Source organism: Gymnoscopelus microlampas (genome assembly GCF_963454915.1).
Source record: "Gymnoscopelus microlampas genome assembly, chromosome: 1".
NCBI classification, from domain to species: domain Eukaryota; kingdom Metazoa; phylum Chordata; class Actinopteri; order Myctophiformes; family Myctophidae; genus Gymnoscopelus; species Gymnoscopelus microlampas.
This window is the reverse complement of record NC_139962.1, coordinates 14008709-14031550: the sequence shown is the minus strand read 5'-3', so window position 1 is coordinate 14031550 and position 22842 is coordinate 14008709. Positions and strand designations below refer to the sequence as shown.

At 40.9% G+C, this 22842-nt stretch overlaps 1 protein-coding gene across 1 annotated transcript in view; it reads right to left on the bottom strand.

Annotated features, from left to right (window-relative positions):
* map2k5 (mitogen-activated protein kinase kinase 5) overlaps positions 1 to 22498 on the bottom strand; it is a 68432-nt gene extending 45934 nt beyond the window's left edge. Inside the window, exons 1-8 of the mRNA XM_084082519.1 lie at positions 22029 to 22498; positions 21169 to 21217; positions 20619 to 20686; positions 12385 to 12454; positions 9170 to 9210; positions 7721 to 7788; positions 7572 to 7620; positions 5003 to 5067 (exon numbers count right to left, since the gene is read on the bottom strand). Coding sequence (XP_083938645.1) covers positions 5003 to 5067; positions 7572 to 7620; positions 7721 to 7788; positions 9170 to 9210; positions 12385 to 12454; positions 20619 to 20686; positions 21169 to 21217; positions 22029 to 22160 — 542 coding nt within the window. The 5' untranslated portion in view covers positions 22161 to 22498. The remainder of the gene's footprint in view (positions 1 to 5002; positions 5068 to 7571; positions 7621 to 7720; positions 7789 to 9169; positions 9211 to 12384; positions 12455 to 20618; positions 20687 to 21168; positions 21218 to 22028) is intronic.
* Positions 22499 to 22842: the final 344 nt, after the last annotated feature.

Below are 22842 nucleotides of genomic sequence, written 5' to 3'. Positions count from 1 at the left end.
CAGGGAATAATGTGATGAGAAAACAAGTCTCACATCACCGAAGTCCAAATATCTGTGCACAAAAGTAATGTTTACCACATAAATGCATGTTATATGAGGAGCAGCTCCTCTGTAATTTAAACGTGTATCACAAGTATACATTCATTTGAGTGAAAGAAAATGGTAGTCCAAACAGACCATGCGCTTGTGCAAGCAAAACTAAAATCTTAAAATCTTCTGCGATGTTGGGACCACTAGCATAACCTAATATAAAATATCTAATATGTCTTTTCTGTATTGCTGGAGACAACATTACATTACTTAAATATTGTTAAGTGTGAAGACCAGCTGGTGCTCTAGGTGACTACAACTTCAAATAGTCTTCATCCATTGTCACCTTCTCAGGCCTCGATTTGACAGGTTTACTGTCATTATCTGCACCAGTCCAGAGGCTGGATTCTGTTTTTGCCCCGTCTGTGTGTCTAACCTCGGAAACCCCCTGGCCCTGTTCAGCATTAACCTTTTCGTCCATGCAGGGAAGTACCTCCATCCCAAATTTTTCAAATCAACCTCAATAGCTCTGCTATACCAGCCCGCTTTATGTTTTGCAGGGATGCAAACTGATGAGGGACGAAAAGGTAACTTCTTTTGTTTTTGCCAGAAAACTAAGAAAATGATCATGCCCCTTCCCATGATGCATGTTACTGTACATACTGGTTAGGGGTGAAAAAGGTGAGAACCATGCGTGAGCAGGGAAAAGACAGACCCACTAGAGGGGTCTGGAGGTCTGTCCTCTCTGGGTATTATTTAGTAGACATTGTATACACAAGTGTATACAATGTCCAGCTGGATGGAAATAGTAGCCAGCCGGGGACTGGGGCCCTGGGGGGGCTCCAGGGTGGGTGGATGGACCAGGGGTCTTAAATGGTTTATTACACACTTTATGGCTGTATTATAGAGATTTTCAGCCAATCATAAACTTTGAAACGTAAGTGCTGCTCATTAAGCGCCACAATTACACAGACATCTGTAAGTATATTGTAAATAGCCATAGTAATCTTAAATCATATAATTAAAATCATAAGATCAACCTGGCCAGATTGCATAGTACGACCAAAATGTCCAAAATGTATATACGATCTAAAAACGTGTTGCATCATGAGGCGTTGTTAGTAGATCTGTTCTCTTTTGCACAAAAGCGACCTTCTTACGATTAAAGGGATATTTCACTTTAAAAAAAACTTTCGGTCATTTTATCGTCTACTTAGGCCTTTGTGAGCCCCCCAGAGAGTTTTTAAGTTGTTTGATTCAGTATTTAGATATTTGATATTCATTTTATCAGACACGCCCCCTTCCTATACAAACCCATTGTAACTTCAAACTCCATTTTAACCATGTTAGATTCATCGAAGACACCTGTCCTTGGTTCTGGTGACTCACCCTGCCCCCCTAATGCGTGAGGGGGCCGTGTTTTTCCAATAAATGTTTTCATTTATTTTATTTCATTTTTGTATTGTATTTTTTTTTCTTTTTTTTCCAAAAAATATATAAAAAATAAATGAAAAACGTAATTGAAAAAACACGGCCCCTCGCGTATTAGGAGGGCGGTATGAGTCACCAGAACCAAGGACGGGTGTTTTTGATGAATCTATCATGGTTAAAATGGAGTTTGAAAATACAATGGGTTTGTATAGGAAGGGGGCGTGTCTGATAAAATTAATATCAAATATCTAAATACTGAATCAAACAATTTAAAAACTGTCTGGGGGGCTCACAAAGGCCTGAGTAGACGATAAAATGACCAAAGGTGTTTTTGAAAGTGAAATATCCCTTTAAGTCAACTGACAACAACTACCATTTCCACTGACAATTATTCTTTGAAATGATTTGCCCACTTGCCGAATGCCGAAACACTCCCGGTGAGATCACTGACTTTACCCGTTGATTGGTCCAGCAGTGCACATGAATCTCATACTACGAACAGACACACATACAGTACATGAGAGATAACTCTGGGTGCGTTCGGGCGCCGTTGGTGTACCTCCAAACGCACCCCAATTGATTGGCTCCACCTCTTCAGACGTAAGCTGCCTTTTTTCCATGTCTTTCACTGTTGCAGAAGACACTGGTATTTGGCATGTACTATTTAAGGAAGCAGACAACTGTGGACCTTTAAGGATTCTGTTTATCAAACTACAAACTTATGTACTTATCCTCTTGAGCATATTTTCCTGTCCTGGTTAGATCCAGTTTGTCCTTCTCTCAAGACAGTAGCGATGCGATAAGCTTGTAGATCTGTATAGCTGGTGAAAATTGCCAGCTATTTTAATATTTAAATATTAGTATTAACAAACTAAATAATAAGTACAATGGACGCAAGAAACAGTTTTGGACATACACAAAGGTTTTCAACCGACAGCAACAATAAACCATATTAATTATTTATATATATATATATATATATATATATATATATATATATAAACATTGTACAACTGGGTATGACAAAAGAAAAAAAAACACGTTTCAGCAAGTTTTCTTACCCTCTTCTCCCAACCATAAAAAATTCAAAGCCAAAGCGTATGGATTTTCTGCTGAGCTCAATTGACTGAGAAGTTGTTGGTCTTGCAATATTGGCCTTCCCCAGTGCAGTGGAACAATTTCTAGTGCCTATCTGATCGGCAATCACTTTCTCCAACTAGTATGAGAGGTGGGCTGTTAATGAAACCACCTCATCGTGATGAAACAGTAAAAGGCCGTAAATGAAAAAGAAAGAAGAGGGGGAAAAACTGAAAAAGAGTGCCCTTTCACAAGAATAAAAGTGGATTTGCTGGAGAGGAAATTTACAGGGGCTCCTGCAAAAGCAGTCAGACCGACAGACCACTCTGTCAAGTCAAGGTTAGGACTGAGCAGTGATCAATACTTCAATCTCAATAAAACAGTTCAATAGTAGTGAATTGATGGAGGGAGGACAACATTGGGTGGGGAATAGGGGGATAAAAAGCAGCAACCCAAATGCCACCCTTGTCATAACATTAGCAGGGTAGCAATACATCAGTCTAGCTAGAGACGAGGGAATCCGTCTTCTATCTATTGCAACAGGTAATGTGTGGTACTGTACACCGATTAAGCCAATTGTTCTCATACCTTACAGCCCCAAATCGATATCACATATGTTGGCAACCTTCAGATCAGAATAAATAAATAAATAAAGGCCTGGAGACAAACTGGCCTGATGGATTGTCAACAACAAACCACAGGAGATATATGGACCCAGGGGGGGGAAAAGAGAACACTCTACCATGCCTGCACAGTGGAGCCATGCAAAAAGTGAACAAAATGCAAAACTGAAAAGTCAAACATCATAGCATCAGCTTACAAACTGGCAGTGCATCATCTTGCAGAGTGCCACCACTTCAACATCACAATTTATCAGACATACTTCTTCTATTGTACTCAGGGTCCAGGGAGCATTGTTTTTTTTATATGAATACAATCCCTGCACATGCCTGGCAAACTTCCTGATCAGAGCCACTCTAAAAGGTGTGGATGGGTAACAAGAACCAATGCCAATTAGGTACCAGTTCCTGATTGGTCAGAACTGAATTACCTATAAGCTCCTGGACAAACAATGCTCTCAATTCATTCTAACGAAGTGTTTAACAAACATAGACTTTACTTGGGTGGATCGCTCTGAGATGCAAACAGCTGGCAAAGTATATTTGAAGACCCATTTTAGCAAGTTTCTATTTCTATTTTCCGTCCAAGCAAACAATCGCAACTGCGATCGATTAACTATGCGAACAGACTCCTCTCGCTCTGTTGGTTGGCAGTACACACAGTAGCCAACAACACAGTATTACATTAGAAGACAAGGTCACAAACTGTGCATTTATTACTAGCAAAGCTTTCTCCTTTTCAGATAATTATTTTAATTATTCTCTGACTTGGGTTGTAGCTTCTAATTCTATGAAGCAAAGGTGCAATGAGGCTGTGTTGGTAGCTATAGTTACAACATAAGATGATCAGCTACATCCCATATGCCAGAGGGATAGGAGCGTTGTCTAGTGCTAATTATTTTAATTATTCTCTGACTTGGGTTGTAGCTTCTAATTCTATGAAGCAAAGGTGCAATGAGGCTGTGTTGGTAGCTATAGTTACAACATAAGATGATCAGCTACATCCCATATGCCAGAGGGATAGGAGCGTTGTCTAGTGCCTATCTGATCGGCAATCACTTTCTCCAACTAGTATGAGAGGTGGGCTGTTAATGAAACCACCTCATCGTGATGAAACAGTAAAAAGCCGTGTTGGTAGCTATAGTTACAACAAAAGATGATCAGCTACATCCCATATGCCAGAGGGATAGGAGCGTTGTAATTGTCTAGTTAGTAGTATAGATCCCATAAGCCGGAGGCAAAGGTGTGTTGTAAATGGAGCCGGAGGAAAGATCAAATTGTAATTGGCTAGCACAACTGCTGGGTTTTTTGTTGGTGTAATAGAGGTAATATAAACAAATAATCACGGAAAACTTGATTATGAAATTAAATGCATCATCAAAGTGGTGGGTCTAAATACAGGGATGAAAATGAGCATCTAACTTATTTTAGCTTAAATTGGTCTTGTCCGTAGATATAATCAGTATGCCGTGATATTATTTTATTTTAGAGATTTTATTTTATTAATTCTTGTTTTGTTTTTTATAAAAAAGAAAATTGAGGTAGGCTTACCTAAAAACAGTGAGTCGTATTTTTTAACAGTTTTTGCTTTTGGGAAGTTCATGAATTACAGTTCTTTGGTATCTAATCTTCTTGCGTTTATGTATTTGTAGTAATAAGGCACACAGCAGACATGTATTGCAGTTGAAAAAAGAACTGGGGACAGTAATGAAAATAACTTCCAATACATTTTGGAAATTATGGAGTATTGATGATTATCGGTATTGATGAGCAGTATTGATTGTAGTATTGTGTAAAAAAAAATCTAACAATACCCATCCCTTGTAAGCACACTCCACACTTACTTGAACACAGTTCCTCCGTTTCCGTGACCAAGTTGCTCTTCGTAGTGGATGTCTTGGGCATTTATCTAAAGGGGAAACAAAGACAGGCATGTAACAATGTGACACATGCCTTTGGCTTGGTAGAAAAGACACATGCCAAAGGTTGGGAGGCAATCAATGGAGGTTATGTTGAACTACACAGGTGTGTGCATATGGGGGTGGGGGGGAGAGAGAGAGAGAGAGAGAGAGAGAGAGAGAGAGAGAGAGAGAGAGAGAGAGAAAGCCACAGAGAGAGAGAAGACAGCACAAAATGTTACTGGAGGCCATAAACAAGACAAGCGTTCAGGTCATTCCAAGTTCAGACACAGAGGGAGAGAGAGAAGCAGGGAGAGGGGAGATCAATACAACATTTGCTGTCCAATTTATAAAAGGACATTGTGCTTGGGATGAGGGGAGGTGAGTGATGTAGAGTTTAATGACGATTTGTTTGCTGTCGTTGTTCAATTCCACTTTGATAAAAGGTGTCAGAAGGGGGTAATATAACGTGGCCCCAGCTGACATGAAGCCCCCCATCTCTACACCCCTTTCTCCACAGTGGTCTATGCACTTAAGAGAATGATCCATGAATCAATCAGATTTATTAAAAAACAACAACATTAAAACAATATTCCCAGTGCATAGACAAAAAAAAGGCTGGCCACTTATGGGAAATGCTTCAAATACCAGTGATGAAATTAGCACAGAGTTTAACATAAACTACCAGGACAGTGGAGGGCATTAGACTAGTCAGCGTCCTAAAGCAAAGGGGTCAGCATCAGTTAATTGCAGCATTGGTTGTACAAAGCACTGTATTAGAAAAGCATTGTAGAAACACCTAGAGCAATCCATTTCAAACATTCAATCCAATCACACCCATCCTAGTGTAATTCTAAGCCTGGTGACATCAATTCAGAAGAATCCCTCCTTTGCAGCCTTATCCTTTTTTCACAGGCTGGTCTCTTAAAGTGCTCGGTCTTAGAGCTGCAAGGATAAGGGCATTAATACGTGAAAGCTGAAAGAGCCAAGTCATTTCCTTATTCAAAGAAATATTATTTTCGATGCTCGGGTGGCGCAGTGGTAAAGTACCTGCCCACCACCGCCGAGTCTCGGGGTTCAAGCAGAAAGAAAAAGAAAATAAATGATTTTTTGTTCTGTTACTGTCGTTATGCTTTTGGTATTTCGGTATTCGGTCAAGTGTTTCCTTATTTTTCATTTCGGTGTATTACGACTGCCAAGTCTCTCAAACCATCATGCCACCACAGCAGAATCCATGGCCCTGGTATAATGTTATTACTCCATGGAGGTCGAGCAGAAATGAGCTCAATTGCCATAAAAAGGCTGCCCATCTGTGCCCTACAGGTTAGGTGAGAGGCATTTTTACGAAGTCTTGCTCTAATAAAGACACACTGTTGACTTTGTTATTCGTTGTCAATGTATCACTAGCCCAGGCTCCTCACAACCTTTCCCCCTGCCTGTTGAGACTGGAGGGAAAGCGATCAAACAAGTATTTATAAATCATAACACACCATATTTCCACTAGGTATGGAGAGATATGTGTGTGCCGACTGCAACAGACTGGTAGTATGTTGGCAAAAGTTGGCATTTAGTTCAGCATAAGCAGTCGGCACATTGTTGTGCTAATGCGTTAGAGCTGGCAGGCTGGCCTGCCAGTGTTGCCAGGTGTTCTTATTATAAGCGACTTTGGGCTTGTTTTCCTATAATGTCGCTTGTAAATATTCCTAGTTGCTGGTTGCTGCTTTTGTTTGGGCTTATTTCTGAAGTGCAGTTGCTTATTTGGGCTTGCTTTAAAGGCTCATTTTGAAAACAGCTGATATAATAGGGCTCAAGTGGTGAAGCTGGTCGCTTTTTTTGGGCTTGTTTTCATAGACCTAGTCGCTTGTTTCACTCACAGAATCTGGCAACACCGAAGCCAGCTCGGACCAAACCTTTACCCTCCTCTCTCCCCCCTCTTCACTACCCCACGGCTCTACCAGTCGGCCCAAAGACTGAACATGCTCAGTTTCTCATCGTCGGGTCGATAGAGGTCCCGGCCGAACGACGCTATCCGACAACAAGTTGTCGGCCGCACACGCTTTCCAACGCCTCCCGCCGCCGAGGCGGGACTAAATCGGTGCGGTGGAGAGCTGCCTAAAAAGGAAGAGGCAGGCAGCAGTAGAGATTAAAACGTCCCCCTAATACCCCCCCCCCCCCCCCCCAAATTCCAATTGATTTGTTAACATGGCTGGGGGAGGAGGAATAGAGGGAATGAGAGGAGACGGGTGTAGGAAGGGAGGAGGGAGACAACAGCTCTATTAGTCCACCGTGTTACAGGAGAAACAAGAGGGGCTGCTGGTTTAATTGTCTCCTTGACACGCTCACCACTATAGTGTGCGTGTGTGTGTGCGTGCGTGCGTGCGACGAGTCTGTGGCATTGGATGACCAAGACACAAGGACCCACAGACCTCCTGCTACCCACACAATAACACAATCAAGAGCAGCACCTGGGTGGCGAGTATGAAGTAAGAACATAGCCACCGTGACAATAGCTCACCTGCCCATTCGTGAAGATCTTCTTCAGTTCAGCGGATGACTTCTTGAGGCTGGAAAACAATTAAATTGTATTGTGTTATTATGAGTGAAATGTACATGTGTAACCCCAGACAGTGTGACATCATCTTCCTTGCACTCCACGCGACTCACCTGTTGTTGGCCATGGGGTCTGGGGTGGGGTGACCGCAATCATTGCCTGGGTTCGGCCTGGTGTTCACCTGAGGGCACACACATACGCGCGCACACACGCGCGGCACACTTAGTGGCCAAGGCCAAAAGACAGACAGACATACAGACATATGGCCAAGCCCCTACTAATGAACAAGAACACAACACAACCTCTCAGATCAGCCTGGAGGTTAATTGGCTTTTTAGAGAGAGCAGGGGAAGGAGAGAGAGAGAGAAAATGAGAGAGAGAGAAAGAGAGAGGAGAGAGGAGGTACACTGCAAAATCTTGAGTAGAAGAATAGAACCTTAGAGTGAAGACCAAACATGTGGGTGAGAGAGAGGGAGAGACAGAGAGAGAGAGAGAGAGAGAGATTGCAAGTAAATGAGTGAATGTCAAGACAAAAACAATCCCTCCTTCAGAGCATTGTATAGTCAACCCAGATATTGAACAAAAGAGACGCATGGTGGCCACTGTAAGGAGGGCTTTCCAAAAATAACTTCTTTAATTGAGGTCAAAGGGCCAGGGTGATGTGTCTACTAAGGCACGGGGATCCTGTCTTTAATTAGTGCCCAGAAAGACCTCATTTAAAAATGGATCGCGAGAACTCCCTTCAGCCAATCACTTTTATATTAAAACAGAAGAAGAGTAGGGGAAGATTGCCAAAGGTCTCTGCAAAAAAAAAACCTTCATCCTCACAAAACAGTCCTGTGACCTTAAAAAAAAGAAAAGAAAAGAAAGAGAGCCGTTGCCAAAGCCCCTCGGAGGACACATTAAATAAAGTGGTTTCAGTATTTGGGGAGCGGGGTGGGTGGAGGGGGACGTTTTATTATTGAAACGGAGATGTAATATGGATCATCTGGAGAGACAGCAAGGTGTCAAGCCACTTAACCCATTGTAATTAGCAATGGGTTTCAACAGTAACACATGCCCAACATAAAGTGGGAGGGTCTGGGGACAAGCCACTCCTGAATTGGGGCCCCGGCTCGTAATGATGATTTCACGGCTGAGTGACAATGCTTCATCTGCTGCTGCTTGACTTAGTTTGGTCCAACCAACCCAGATTCTCTTCCCTCTAACAGACGTTTGGACGGATCACAATACTTTGGGGGGTAGGGGTTAGAGCATAACACCGTGCTCTTAAATGACTACCTGGCATAACCAAATGAACTGAGAGAGAGAGAGAGAGAGAGAGAGAGAGAGAGAGATTGCTATAAGCACAGTCAGCCATCTACATACATAAATATAGACGAGGGGAGCGGGGAAAAAATGAGGGAAAGAAAGAGACAGCCTTGACTTCAATTGACATTTCAATAAGTGGAACACAGCATTACCAATCCATTTGCCACAACTTTTTTCCCCTCTCTCTCTCTCTCTCTCTTGCTCTCTCTATGCGTGTGTAAGGCTGCTGAAACAATTATTGAGATACGTACCTTCAGGCCATGTATGTTCCGGATCCCTGGAGTCTTGCCGGCTGAAACAGTAATTGACTAGATTGTAGAACACATCACTGGGCCATTTACAAATGTGCAGAAAAGGAATCAGTTCTTTTTTTTTTTAAAAGAAGAAAAGAAATGAAATGAGGGTGACTCTGAAATTAGCTGTAGAGGAGAGAGTGATTGAGATGTAGGGCTCTTGAGACCAAGGAGGGAGGTGGGTGGGTGGGTAGGTGTGGGTGGCAGAGGGAGAGAAAGAGAGTGAGAGATAAATGGGTAGCCGCCTTGCTTTCCGGGTGTGTTTGTGTTAGCTATTTTGATGATGTGTGCCGTTAATGCAAAGAAAACACATAGATGCGTATATTAAGATATGCCTCAGATAAGCTTGATCCGACCCAAGTCAGAAAAACTGATTTCAGCAGTATTTTCCATCAATACTGTTGATGGAACATTAACCACACCCAGGGCCCGTGTCAGTCATGGGGTGCATCCGTCATCCGAACATGAGGAGGAAATAGTTTGTACGACAGACTGTGCAACTTATGTGCATTTGTGACTCCCCCTATAGACCATATTCACACGGTGGCCATGTTTCTATAAAGTCAATGAAAGTAGCCACCCCAGGTGGCGGCACTTTTAATGTTAAATTCCAATATGGCCGCCGTGTGAATATGGTCTATGGGCAGAAGTTAAACCGCTTTTCGACCCCTCGACATACGATTCCCCCGTTTGGGGATGATTGGATGTTATGTTCATGATACATGCTATTTTTTGGAATTAGGCCCAGTCCACACATTTGTGAAGGCAATTAGAGGTGAACAGCATGGAGTAAAAAAAACGTTTGACGTCACAAGCCAGCAATGGGTGTGGCCTATATGGGGAGTTGCATCATGATCCAAGGAATCCAGAGGAAAACATTTGAATTTTGATTGCACGACTTACAGGTCAAGCGGTATAGACCAGTGGTCCGGGGACCACCAGTGGTCCTTGGGGGGCTACCAGGGGGTCCCCAGCTAAATTAGTTAACATAGCCTCAGAATCATTTTTAACCACTTAGCTTTGGCTATTCAAAAATAGCAGATATACAAGCTCATAGCGCAGCACCGAGTCAAAGATTTTTAATAGCAAGATACGCAATCTCCGGTTTACTTCCCGTTTCTGCGTGACGTAGGTGGACACCTTTTTAGGAGACAGGAAGCAAGTTGGAGTCTATTGATTCCAATGGAAGAGTCAACGTGAACACAGCTTCTGAACCATTCCTTAGCTCCATGGATACTGAACTAAATATTGGACCCAATCATCACAAGCCACACAATATGTACAACATTTTCATACTAAAATGGCTTATTTTAGAGAAACAAATTAGGAGAAAATCTACTTTGTTATCGACCTTTCTCTATCCCATCAACACACTCTCGCGAGATTTGGGAAGATATCTGAAGAGTCCATCTGCAGTCTGACGGACGAGACATAGAGGGCTCTGTCCCTTATTTATTTTTTTAACTCTATGTTCTGTCCCTATAAGATGTTCTAAAAACGGATTAACTGAGATTATATATGTGAATATAGTACGTGAAAATCATTATGGACATATTAAAAATTAAATAAAATGTGTGTTCCAATGCTCAATAATATAATGTTCCATTATTAACTGTCTTGGTTGATGGGGTATGATTTGGGAATCATAACATTTTGCTAAACATAACATTCATGCTAATTTTCTAAACATACTATGGTCTATAGTGGTAAAATATATACCTTATAAATAAGGGCCTTTTATTTATAAGGTATATATAATATTTATATATATATGTATATATGTATATATATATATATATATATATATATATATATATATATGGTTAACATTGAGCAGAAACAGGAGCACATCTAGCATAAGACTGAATAATGTGTGTTTGTAGTGGGAATTTCATAGGTTTCTTAAAAGCATCTTTGCCAATAACAGTTTGCTTTCAAACATGTAAAGCATTTATTTTCTTTAATGAAGAAAATACACAAATACATATGACGTTGTCAGCCAGGGAGAGGGGAGGGGGAGGGTGGTGGGGTGGTTGGGGGAGAAGACAACCATGCCTACTTAGGAGACCATTTGTAGGATTTGTGTACCACTTCGCCTCTAGTGGCTCCAATGGAGAATGCGTATCTTCTTATATTAACAATCTTTGACCGAGTGTCACGCTATGAGCTTGTAGATCTGCTATTTTTGAAAAATCTTGAAAATGTGTGCAAATCTTTGAATATATACATTTTTCAAAGAGAACATTTTTAACTCAAATCTTTGCTTCTGGGGGTCCCTGGCACAAAACATTTTCAGATGGTGGTCCGCGGCCAAATGTGTATCAATTTAGGGGTCCCTGGTATGAAAAAGGTTGAAAACCACTGGTATAGACATACGATACGATACGATACGATAATACTTTATTGTCAGTTCACACTGAAATTTGTCTTGCGACCCAGCAGCCATGTATGCAACAATAAACAGTTCACACATTTGACATGACACAAGAAAAACAAAACACAATACAAAATACATACATAAAGACATACAAAGACAAGAGCAATGTCCACCTCTCAGCCTACCCTTGGCCTATAAATCCTGATTAAGCCTCAGTGTCGTCTGATGGACAAAGGACCTCTTCAGTTTGACCTTATTGTATGTAGGAACACCGTATCTCCTTCCTGAAGGCAGCAACCTATATTCTCCATACAAAGCATGGCTAGTGTTTGAAGTGATATTCCTTGATAGACCAAAACATAAAGCGGCCCGGTTCTTCCTTGGTCTGCGAGTGAGCATGCAAAGTTTGACGCTGATTGGTACAGCAGTGTCTGAGATTATCTGTACACAGATACAAACTCAGACCAACGGACAGGGGTGGAAACATCATCTCCAACTCCCAGACTATCGGGTAAAGGCTGGGGATGGGCCATAGGCGGAGTGCCTGGGTTATGCCCGGAACAGTCAGACACACAGAGGTTTTGTGAATTTATAGATAATTACGTTTTTTTGAAAAATTTGAAAATAAAAGATCTGCAAGCTCACAACGTGTCACGGCTTACGTCATTAAAGCACACTCAATATGTCCACCTATTACACGTATGGTGAAAATTCTACAATTATCAAACAAAAACACACGTGCACGCACACACACACACACACACACACACACACACACACAAATCTCTCTACATACCTCGCGGAAATATGGTGAGAGGCTCCGGCAGCAGTCCATTCATGCGTTGTTCATTCACCGTATTGCAGTACTAAGGTAAAAAAAAAAAAAAAGAGAGTGGATTGAGTGGATGGAAAATGAGAGCACAATTAACGGTTGAAGTGGTTCTAATGCTAAATTTGAAACAAATAACATGTTATTGGTAGTGGTACAACATAATTGTGTCTCATTACAACAGCGTCGCTCCTAATCTTGGTTAACAGAGGTCATGGCCCTCAGATCGACTCTACAATACCACTGCTTAAGAACATGTTGTTGCAGTCACGCAGAAACCATGTGATGTGTCGTGAGCTTGTAATCTGCAATTCTCTACAATTTAATTACAAAAATGTTAATGTTTGAAAAATGTCACCTCGACAGCGACGATTTGATTAAATGCATAAAATGTAACTGTAAGCATCAGTGATTTTAAACATTGAAGAACAACGAAAAAAAAGAACCCTATGAAAATTGACCTTGCAATGCACATCATTCACAACACTCAAATGGATTGGTTCCTTTAAATAATGTCAGACACTGTTCCCAAAAATAAGAGCATGCTGTGTTGAAATCTGTTGCCGGTGAGGACTAGAGCCCTGAGGGCCTGTTCTGGACCACTGTAGCATTAACCCTTTTCTGCTCCAGGTCAACAGCTCACCAAACACTCATACCCTATAGGAATACACACACACACACACACACACACACACACACACACACACACACACACACACACACACACACACACACACACACACACACACACACACACAATGTGTACACTCATGTGTACACTCAAATAAACACGCACACGCATCTACACAAAAATATACAGAGAAATAAACACACACACACTTTGGAGCCTTTCAACTGCTGCCAGCAGGGCAACATACCAATTGATGTTACATTGAACTAAACCCTCTGTTAAATGGTGTGTGTGTGTGTGTGTGTGTGTGTGTGTGTGTGTGTGTGTGTGTGTGTGTGTGTGTGTGTGTGTGTGTGTCCTTTTTATAGGCGGCAACATTTGTAAATGAACATAAGAGGCCTTAACCCTGACCATGACTCCCATTCCAACTACAGTCACAGATGGACATGGCATGGGGAAGGAAAACGTGTGCCAGCTGCTTAATTATGAGCGCAGTATCAGATGAAGATACAGATTATTTTTTGGGGGACTTTTAATATGAACATAATATGTAAATATAGAATTGCTCTCTCATTGTGAAGGGGGTGGGTTGGGGAGGGGATGATGGGGCCAGCTTGGATGGGAATGGATCAGAATGGCTACCCAAGTGGCACAGCTGTTATTAAAAGGCCTATTTATCACTGTCAGGTCCCTCCTCGCTCCTAGCCCTCTGCTTTTACCCTCCAGCGTTCTCACTAGGCCACATATGAACAATAGGTCTCACACCAAAGAAGAAGTGCGTGCGTGTGTGTAACTGTGTATAGGCTTGGGGGGGTGGGGGGGATTCACATACCTTTAATTTTCCGCTCAGCTAGCTTATTGATTAAGGCTACAATTACCACCTAATCTGTAGTTGTTGTATTAAAAGACATTCTCCTTTGTTGGCCAATAACTAAACAGCGTCCGATCCCAAATACCATCGCTCAGCCTTAAGGGACAAGTGTAAGAGGGGAGGAGAGGAGAAGAGGCGAGTTGGTCTCATCATCATTAGCAGACTATGGGCAAATGGGAGTAAAGGTAGCTCTCTTACCAAACAGACTACTACAGATTACTACAGACTGGCAGTCCAATGAGAGATCAGTCGGTTGGAAGGTGTGGAAAAAAAAAGTTGCTGAATGCACCTGAGAGCCGACACCGACAGACTATGTGGCTAAAAATAGCCTTTAACTTGTTGTTTTTTTCAAAAACAATCCTGCTGCTATCCGACGTCGGTCGGCTTTCGACACTACCCTACAAGCGACCGGACGCGACAGTGTACCCACCGCCCATTCAACAGCAGATGTTCGGCAACGGACACTTTCCAACACTTACCGCCGCCGCTGTGCCATGGAGAGCTACCTTAACCCATTAAGACCTGAAGCCGATTCTACATGTCTCCTAATCCCAACGGTATTCTGAAAAACGCATGTTTCTATATCAGTGGTGCTCAATCTTTTTCATGTCAAGGACCCCCAAAATTAAATGTATTTGGCCACGGACCCCCATCAAAATATTTTGTTCCAGGGATCCCTGGCAAAGATTTGAGTTAAAAATGTTTGCTTTAAAAAAATATATATATTCAAAGATTTGCACACATTGTCACGATTTTTCAAAAATAGCAGATCTACAAGCTCATAGCGCGGCACTCGGTGCCGCGCTATGAGCTTGTATATCTGCTATTTTTGAATAGCCTGCGTACCTCCAGGGGGTGCCAAGTGGGGAGTTAATGAGGTCATGTAGTTCAGGGGTTCCCAAAACATGTTATGCAAAATATAAATTTGTTGTCTCCCGGGACCCAAACGTACAAAAACACAATATGAATTAACCACTAAAGCCCTATTTGAAAAATTATGGAATATTGTTCACACACACACACACACACACACACACACACACACACACACACACACACACACACACACACACACACACACACACACACACACACACACACACACACACACACACACACACACACACACACACACAGAGTGTGTTTTAATTATTATTATTGTAGGTATTCACAACCCATGAAATGGGTCCTGACCCATTGTTTGGGACCAAGTGATGTAGTTCTCCAGCACCTGACATAGGCCAGATTTTATCTTTCAACTTGAGGTTGTCTTTCAAGGTGTCAAACTGTGAAATAGAGATGCCTGGAAGAAAGGAGCATAGTGGAATGCTCAGCCCAATAAAAGCCCTGTGCGTAGACCAATGCTAAATAATGTATGTAGGCGTTATCTTTGAGAATTAATTTCATTCTGCAAGGTGGGAACATTTTTGAAAGTCATAGTTCTCATCAATTGTGCTTATCAATGGATTATACTGTACACACAAACACAAAGAGAGAGAACGTTAGTTACCACGAGAGAGCTTAATGGATTGCCCTGTTTTTCACCCAACATGCTAGTTGCTCTTAATTCCTATTAATTTCACATAATGGCTGTCCACTCACCTGGAATTAACGACACCAAGGCAAAAACCTGCTGCGGTCTCAGCGGAGGCCAAAAGGCAACCACAGCAAACCCAGGAAAGTCCTTTGAATACCAATGCAAATGACTGCTGCGATGCATAACCCTTGCATACCACACTTAATGCGGGCTGCTTGTGTAAATTATGTTTCAGCGGACATAGTATTTTTTCGTTGATCAGCTGATTTTAGTACACCAGATTGTCCCTGGAGGGGCAGAAAAGCATTATGGGACTCCTGGATTTGTTTGCCAAAAGATTCAGTGTACGAATGCCATTCAAAATGTGTGGACGAAGCACTGCATTCTTGTGGATGCTGAAATGTATATGTTTTGTGTGCATATTCTTTATTTCTGCCGGCTAAACTAGTTTACGTTTCACATCAAAATCACAAAAAGTACAGGATCTCAGCTTTGATGTTGTGCATTTTGTTGTTTTAGAATAAGTGTTGCTCTTGATGCTTAGTCCCACCAATTTTAAGAGTTCCACACATATTGGAGCAGATTCACCTTGAATAACAAAGCTGAATAGAGCTTGGTTTCGACACAGTAAAATCTGTGTTAATCAATTTGTAACTCTGAGACTTGTGTACAAATGTAAGCAAATGGACCCTTTTGTCATGTATTTGGAGCAAAGAGACATGTCTGTCTTTGTTCAGACGAACAAGCACGTAATCCTTGATAAGCGAGCAGCTCTCGGTTTGCACTTGGAAATTCTGGAGGACGACAGACCGACAGAGTGACTTATACTAATTGCATGGTTGCGGCTAGCTGTCCTGTCTTTACAAGTGAATACACATGGTAGTTTTTTTTAATCAACCTATCACTTGACTGGCAGGGTATTGTTGTAATTACCACAGTATGTAACATATCAGATATCACTCAAGTGCAAATCTGTAGGTTTCATAGGGGGAAATGTTCCAATTCTCCAAATAATAATTCTGCATTTCTCTAATCCAGCCAATGTGAAGACAGATTATGGAGATCAAATAATGATACCACACATAACACAAAATATGGTTATGGTTTATAAACAAAAAGGTAAGAATATGAAAAACAATCTTCAAAACATTTCCCCCGGATGGAACAAACATAATGCCAGCAGAGGTCAACATATTTCCTCGTCCCTGTTTCACTACAGCTTGTCATCCCACCAGCTGCCACGGCTCTCTCGGCTCGATCTGCCCGCCACCTTGCACTACTTAATGATTAAAAAGCATCCAGAAGAGAACGCATGATAAAAGATGGACAAAAATAAAACAAAACAAGGGGAGCAAATTGAGCCTGTGGCTACAGTGGCATCATTGTGAGCTGATGGGGGGTAAAAGACATCCACAGATGAAAGTAGATTTTGAACAATTCCACTGCCCAGGGGGGCCTGCTCTTTAACCCATTCAATACGGGAACGCATCTACAAATGTCTTCTAAATCCTAACCTTTCTGAAAAACATATATCGCTAACTTGCTATAATAATATCAGTGGTTCTCAAACTTTTTCATGTCAGGGACCCCCAAAATGATATGCATTTGGTCGCGGACCCCCCACCCCCCCCTCCCATCTCAAAATGTTTTGTTCCAGGAACCCCCAGAAGCAAAGAAAAATATATATTCAAAGATTTGCACACATTTTCACAATTAAAAATAAATAAATAGCAGATCTACAAGCTCATAGCGCGGCACTATGAGCTTGTACATCTGCTATTTTTGAATAGCCAAAAGTATAAAACAGTGGTTATGGCTAAAATCTAAAATGACACAGATGCGTTCCCGGATTGAATGGGTTAATGAGGCAAAACTTTAAGTACCGAATAATAAATAATAAAAATTGACAGTTCATTTAGCTTTCACTGTACCTCGTAGGAAAACCCATTACAAGTCATTACTCTTAATGTCTGTGGCGTGAACAGTAAGTATGGAGGAATACGGAAAACAGATCTCCCTGGGAGGGAGAGGTGGATGGGTGGACAGTGTGTGGAGGGACTAAAAAGTGATCCAGAAGCAAAAGGCATCGAGCTCAGCATGTCCTGATTCAGTGGTTTTCAACCCTTTGCATATCAAGGTCCATTATTTAGTCGACATTTGAGCCACGGACCACCGTTTGATGGGATTTAGACTCTCAGACCCAAGACTTAAGAGTATTTTGTTATCATGAATAGGATTTTGTCCGCAATTCCATGCCGTATTGGTGTTGGTACCATAGGAGAGATCGCAATTCTTTAATTAAGTAATGCAGAGGATGTTTAGCAATTATCTAACTCTTGAGAGCGTAACATTTTAATTACATTTTACGCTCTCAAGAGTTAAAGATCTACAGTATAAGGGTCCATTTGGTTACCAACTCTCCATCATTTATCTGGGGACCACCTGGAACCCCCTCAAGGGCCACTGGTGGTCCCCAGAGGCCCGGACCACTGGTTGAGAACAACTGTCCTAATTCATCCATGCATTTCCAAAAGTTAAGCCTACTGTAAAGCCACAGAACCACGTAAAGGAATACACCAGGACATTTTCAGGAGTTAGAAGCAGTGGTCATAATTTGCTCAGGCTCGAGACGAGACTCTAGCTCAGTGAGTATGCTCGCTGATTTTTGCTGCTGCCCTCATGCAAACTGCCGTCTTGCCCTTCATCATTTTACAGTGGTCAACTGTCCCTTTGCTGGACAACTACTAGTGAATTCCACTGTAGCCTAGTTGTTAAATTAATGAATCATTTATGTTCTACCTCATCTTAAAATATTAAATTAATTACACATTTACACATTATTACACAAAATTCCAAATAAACTACTCACCACTCACTATTCACTACTCACTATTCACTTTTTCCCTATGTTTTAATTGCATCAATTGTAAATACTTGTAGGTTGTTTTCATTGCATGTCATTCACTGTAATGACTATTTTGTTTCCCTTCAAGGATCAATCAACACATACATACATTACAAATACAACGTATCATGAAGAAAACACTTAGCAATATCCACTGATCAATGAATGGAACACTCTTTTAAAGTGTATGCAGGTACTTGTTATCTCTTTTGTTCACATTCCTCCCACAAACTGTTTGCATACATATATCCCACAAACTAAACTGTTGTTAAACAATATTGTCCAGAGACAGAGACAACTTTGACAACATTGCCTGTTTGCTCAATCTTAACGATTATCCTATCTAAAATCCTGAGTGCCGAGAGCCTAAAACAAACAAAGTTCTCTGAGGATGAACCTTTTTTAAACTATCTTTGTGTATGCTCGGAATGTTAGACCCCTACACTGTATACACTTCTGGAACAGTGATCAAACCCTGGCATGCTTTGACATAATTAAAGATTTCACCTTCTCTAGTGACAGACACAGAGGAATTGCCTGGTTGTGTTTGTCCAGATAGAGATGACAGAGGTTTGTACCTCCTAACCTCCTCACACAACCCTTCTTTAAAACTGTCCAAGGTACATTGCCGGCAGATTTATCATTGAGAAAAATAATGTTGTATGCTTAGGGCTGTCACGATTACAAATTTAAGTTGACGATTAATGGTCACACAAATAATTGCAATTAACTATTTAATAGTGTTTTTTTGGCATTGAACATTGGAACATTATGAATAAAAAGTTAATTTTTGTTTGCCTTTTAGGCTTCATAATCAAAAACTGCACAGGGCAGATATGACACATAACACAAAGAAATTACTTACTCACACATTTAATGATTTTATACTTTCCAAAAATGTAAGAAAAGAAGAAATAGCTACGCTTGATGACCTGCTATTTCTGCTATTTTTAGAAAATGATTGAAAATGTATGAAAATTTTTCAATGTGGAAACGATTATGCAAAAATATTTGCGATTATCTCAAATAATTGCAATTAGGCGATTGTGTAGTAATTGTGACAGGCCTATGTATGACGCTGAACTGAATCCAAACCATTGTTAAGCGGAAAGATGTGTTGTAGCAACAATTCAAGATCACTTTAGGATATTGACTGATTTTGCAGATATGAAATCTTGCTAAGTATTTAGTTGCCCCACATATATATGTAAAAGTGTGTTTTGCAATAGAACTCCCATAATAAATAATAGTTTACAGACTAGTATTTCTGTGTCAACTAGGCTAGCAGGAGTAGCACCGTTAAATAGACAAGTTGACTAGCGCCGCACACGTCATTCCAAATCCTATACTGCTTGTGCTGCCTATAACCACACCCCGCTTCTGTGATGCCACGCACATCCCTACTTGCAATACACACAAGTTGGCATAGCAAACAACACCATTTGTTATTATCACCAAGGTACATTTTTCACTCTCATCCGATGGCAGCATCTGCCAAAGGGCCCATGACATTGAACCCCTTAAAAGCTCTGTTGATGCCGCTCAATGGGCAAGAGTACAACAACCTTATGTTAATGCATCCTGCTGCAGCTGCTTCCCAAGACCCTGTTACAGCAGTCCCTACACGATTTCACTGGTTTTCTGTGATTAAAGCAACCAAACTTGCTGCACTTGATTGTGTGGGGGTTTTCCCTCAACTGTCTGGCAATTTGCCAGGCAGGCAAAAAAAAAGGGCCAATATAAAGGGCATTCAGAGGAACAACTAACTATACGTGCTTGCTAATTTATCACTCCGACACATAGGCAAGGACAAATCAACTCTTCTCACTGGCACCTAGCAAGAAAGCTAGCTGGCAGAAAATAGCTAAAAAAGCAAGCTGGGGGCATCAAATTTGCTCAAGACAGTTTGTACAACGTGTGGAAGTGGAAGAGTACAAACTACAGCCTGAGTCTCACTGTCACATTCACACATTTGAAGAGGAGCTATTCTACACTGAAAGCCTCACCAAAAAGATGGGTTTGGAAGAGCTGAATGCAACATTTTCAACCAGTCAGCCAATGGCAAGCATTCTCTATCACCATTACACTTTTTCAAGAGTGAAAATGTATCCAACCAGGAGAGACATAATGTAAGACATGTGCTGACTTAGAGATTCAGTGCTGACCAGAATTATGGCAGATATTGAACAGAACTCCCAAGTGTTTTAGTGGAGCTAAAATTTGCTTAACTTTAGAGATGTAAGGAATGTACACTCACATATGACAACATGGCTTTGAGTTCTTCATCGCTTCTTACAGTGATCCTATCCCCCACCTCATCTTCATCTAAAAAAAAGAGAGAGAACGTATTATCAACTAATTAGTGTTGTATAGTTGATTGACAACACAGGGAACAACATGGTAATAATGTATATGACATTTGGCTGAAGAAAACATTCAAAGAAAGAAAACAATCCAAGCACATCTCACCCAAAACATAAGCTGTGTTATAACAAACGTTAAGCTCAGAATATGTCATGAGACATTACATAAGCATTGACAAGCAGGCATCACCACACAGTACATAGTAGTAATGTAGCATGGTCTGTAACTGTGTTATATACCTGTATGGTACCATTATATCTTTATATGGTATCTTGACGACACTGCAAATGAGGGCAACCTCAATGTCTTTCGAGAATAAATAAAGGTTTGAAATGAAAAGCTTGTTCAAAACAGGAAGACATGTCATGAAGTCTTGAGTGACTAAAGTTTTAGACATTTCTGTCAAAGATTTAAACCATTCAACATGTATGACTGCAACTTACATTCAAAAGCAGTGATAGTGGCTTCGGGCATGACATCTCTGATTGCACCCTGAAAGTGTTTTGAAGGGTACATTTTTACAAACTCTTAAAATCATAGGTTATTCCAGCAGGTAATAATCACCTACGTAGCCAAGCCAACATTTGCAAATTAAGTTATCATACTACAAAGATTGGCTTCGGCAATAATATGATGTTAAAAGCAACAAAAAATGATAATACTTTTACAAAGCAGTTGTGTGTTCGTGTGCAAAGCAGTTTACTATTGGACTAAACACTGTACAGTGGTGGAAGGTAACTAATTACATTTACTTGCGTACTGTACTTAAGTACAATTTTGAGGTACTTTTACTTTACTATTTCCAATCTTCAATACTTGTACTTCTACTCTACTACATCTCAGAGGCAAATATTATACTTTTACTCCACTGCAATTATTTGAAAACTTTAGTAACTTTGTAGATTTTGATTATTATTACAAAACATACATTGCCCACTTCAGCCATATACATTTTTGGCCATTTGAAAATAGCCAATATGACGCATTGTGAACTTGTAGATCTACTATTTTCTAAAGGTTTTTTATACATTCTATAAATTTGAACATTTGAAATGGGACATTCTGCTTAATGTGTACTTTCTGCTTTTGGTACATTTTGATACCAATACTTTTGTAATTTTACTCAAGTAAATTCAGAATTCTTGACTTTTACTTGTTAAATTATTTCTACATTGCAGTAATGACACTTTTACTCAAGTAAAAAACTTGAGCACTTTTTCCACCACTGCAGTTTAGCTATAACTGGTTTATAGTTCAGTGACAACAAGGAGAGAGAGGGACTGTTTATCGCTGTGAAACTTACCAGCAGGTCGTTGAAGCTCAACATGGATGGACAGTCGACAGATGAGTCCATGTCCCCAGTGGGGGTCCTGATGCGGATCACTACTCCCTCGGTGTCCATGTCGCAGAGGTTATTTAAAACAAGTAGAAGCATAACAGACAGATAGAGAGAGTCATACTCACACTGGGCTTGAAGCTATCGAAGCTAGCGAGCTAATTTCCTGTGTGTACTGTGGAGGTTTGCTAGCTGCACAGCTAGCAGCTAGCAGCTAGCATGCTGTGTGAGTAGTGACAGAAACACACACAGATGATGAGAGGTTGAGTTAACAGCTGTTAACAATGAGTCCGGCCGAACAAACCACCTCCAACGGCTCGTACCGAACGTGAGCTTTGATGTTCTAATTGTTGTTGTGATTGACACAATCTCTGAAGCAAGATATGTGAAGATATGTGGAGATGACGAACACAGTTGGTCAACTTCCTAGCTTTAAGGAAACCATTATTTCAGCGTTTCCGAATCAACATCCGGTTAGGATCTTTCAAAATAAAGGTTTCTTGGGAGAGGAAAGAAACAAATGCTTCAAGAGCCAAGCTCTGAAGTCTCTGGAATTAAGTTTTTTTTAGGGCAACATTTTATGAAAACATTCAGACAACAACCAACATTTCTTAATGATTAAAGTTGTGTTGCTGTTGAGTGAATACGAGTTTACCCGTCTAGTGGATAGGACATATTTTATTTTACTTTAGGTTCGGGCCGCTACGCGGCCTTCACCCACGCAGAGTTGGAAGTCGGTCAGTCCCATATATGCAGTTGACCATACATGGGCATAGCTGTC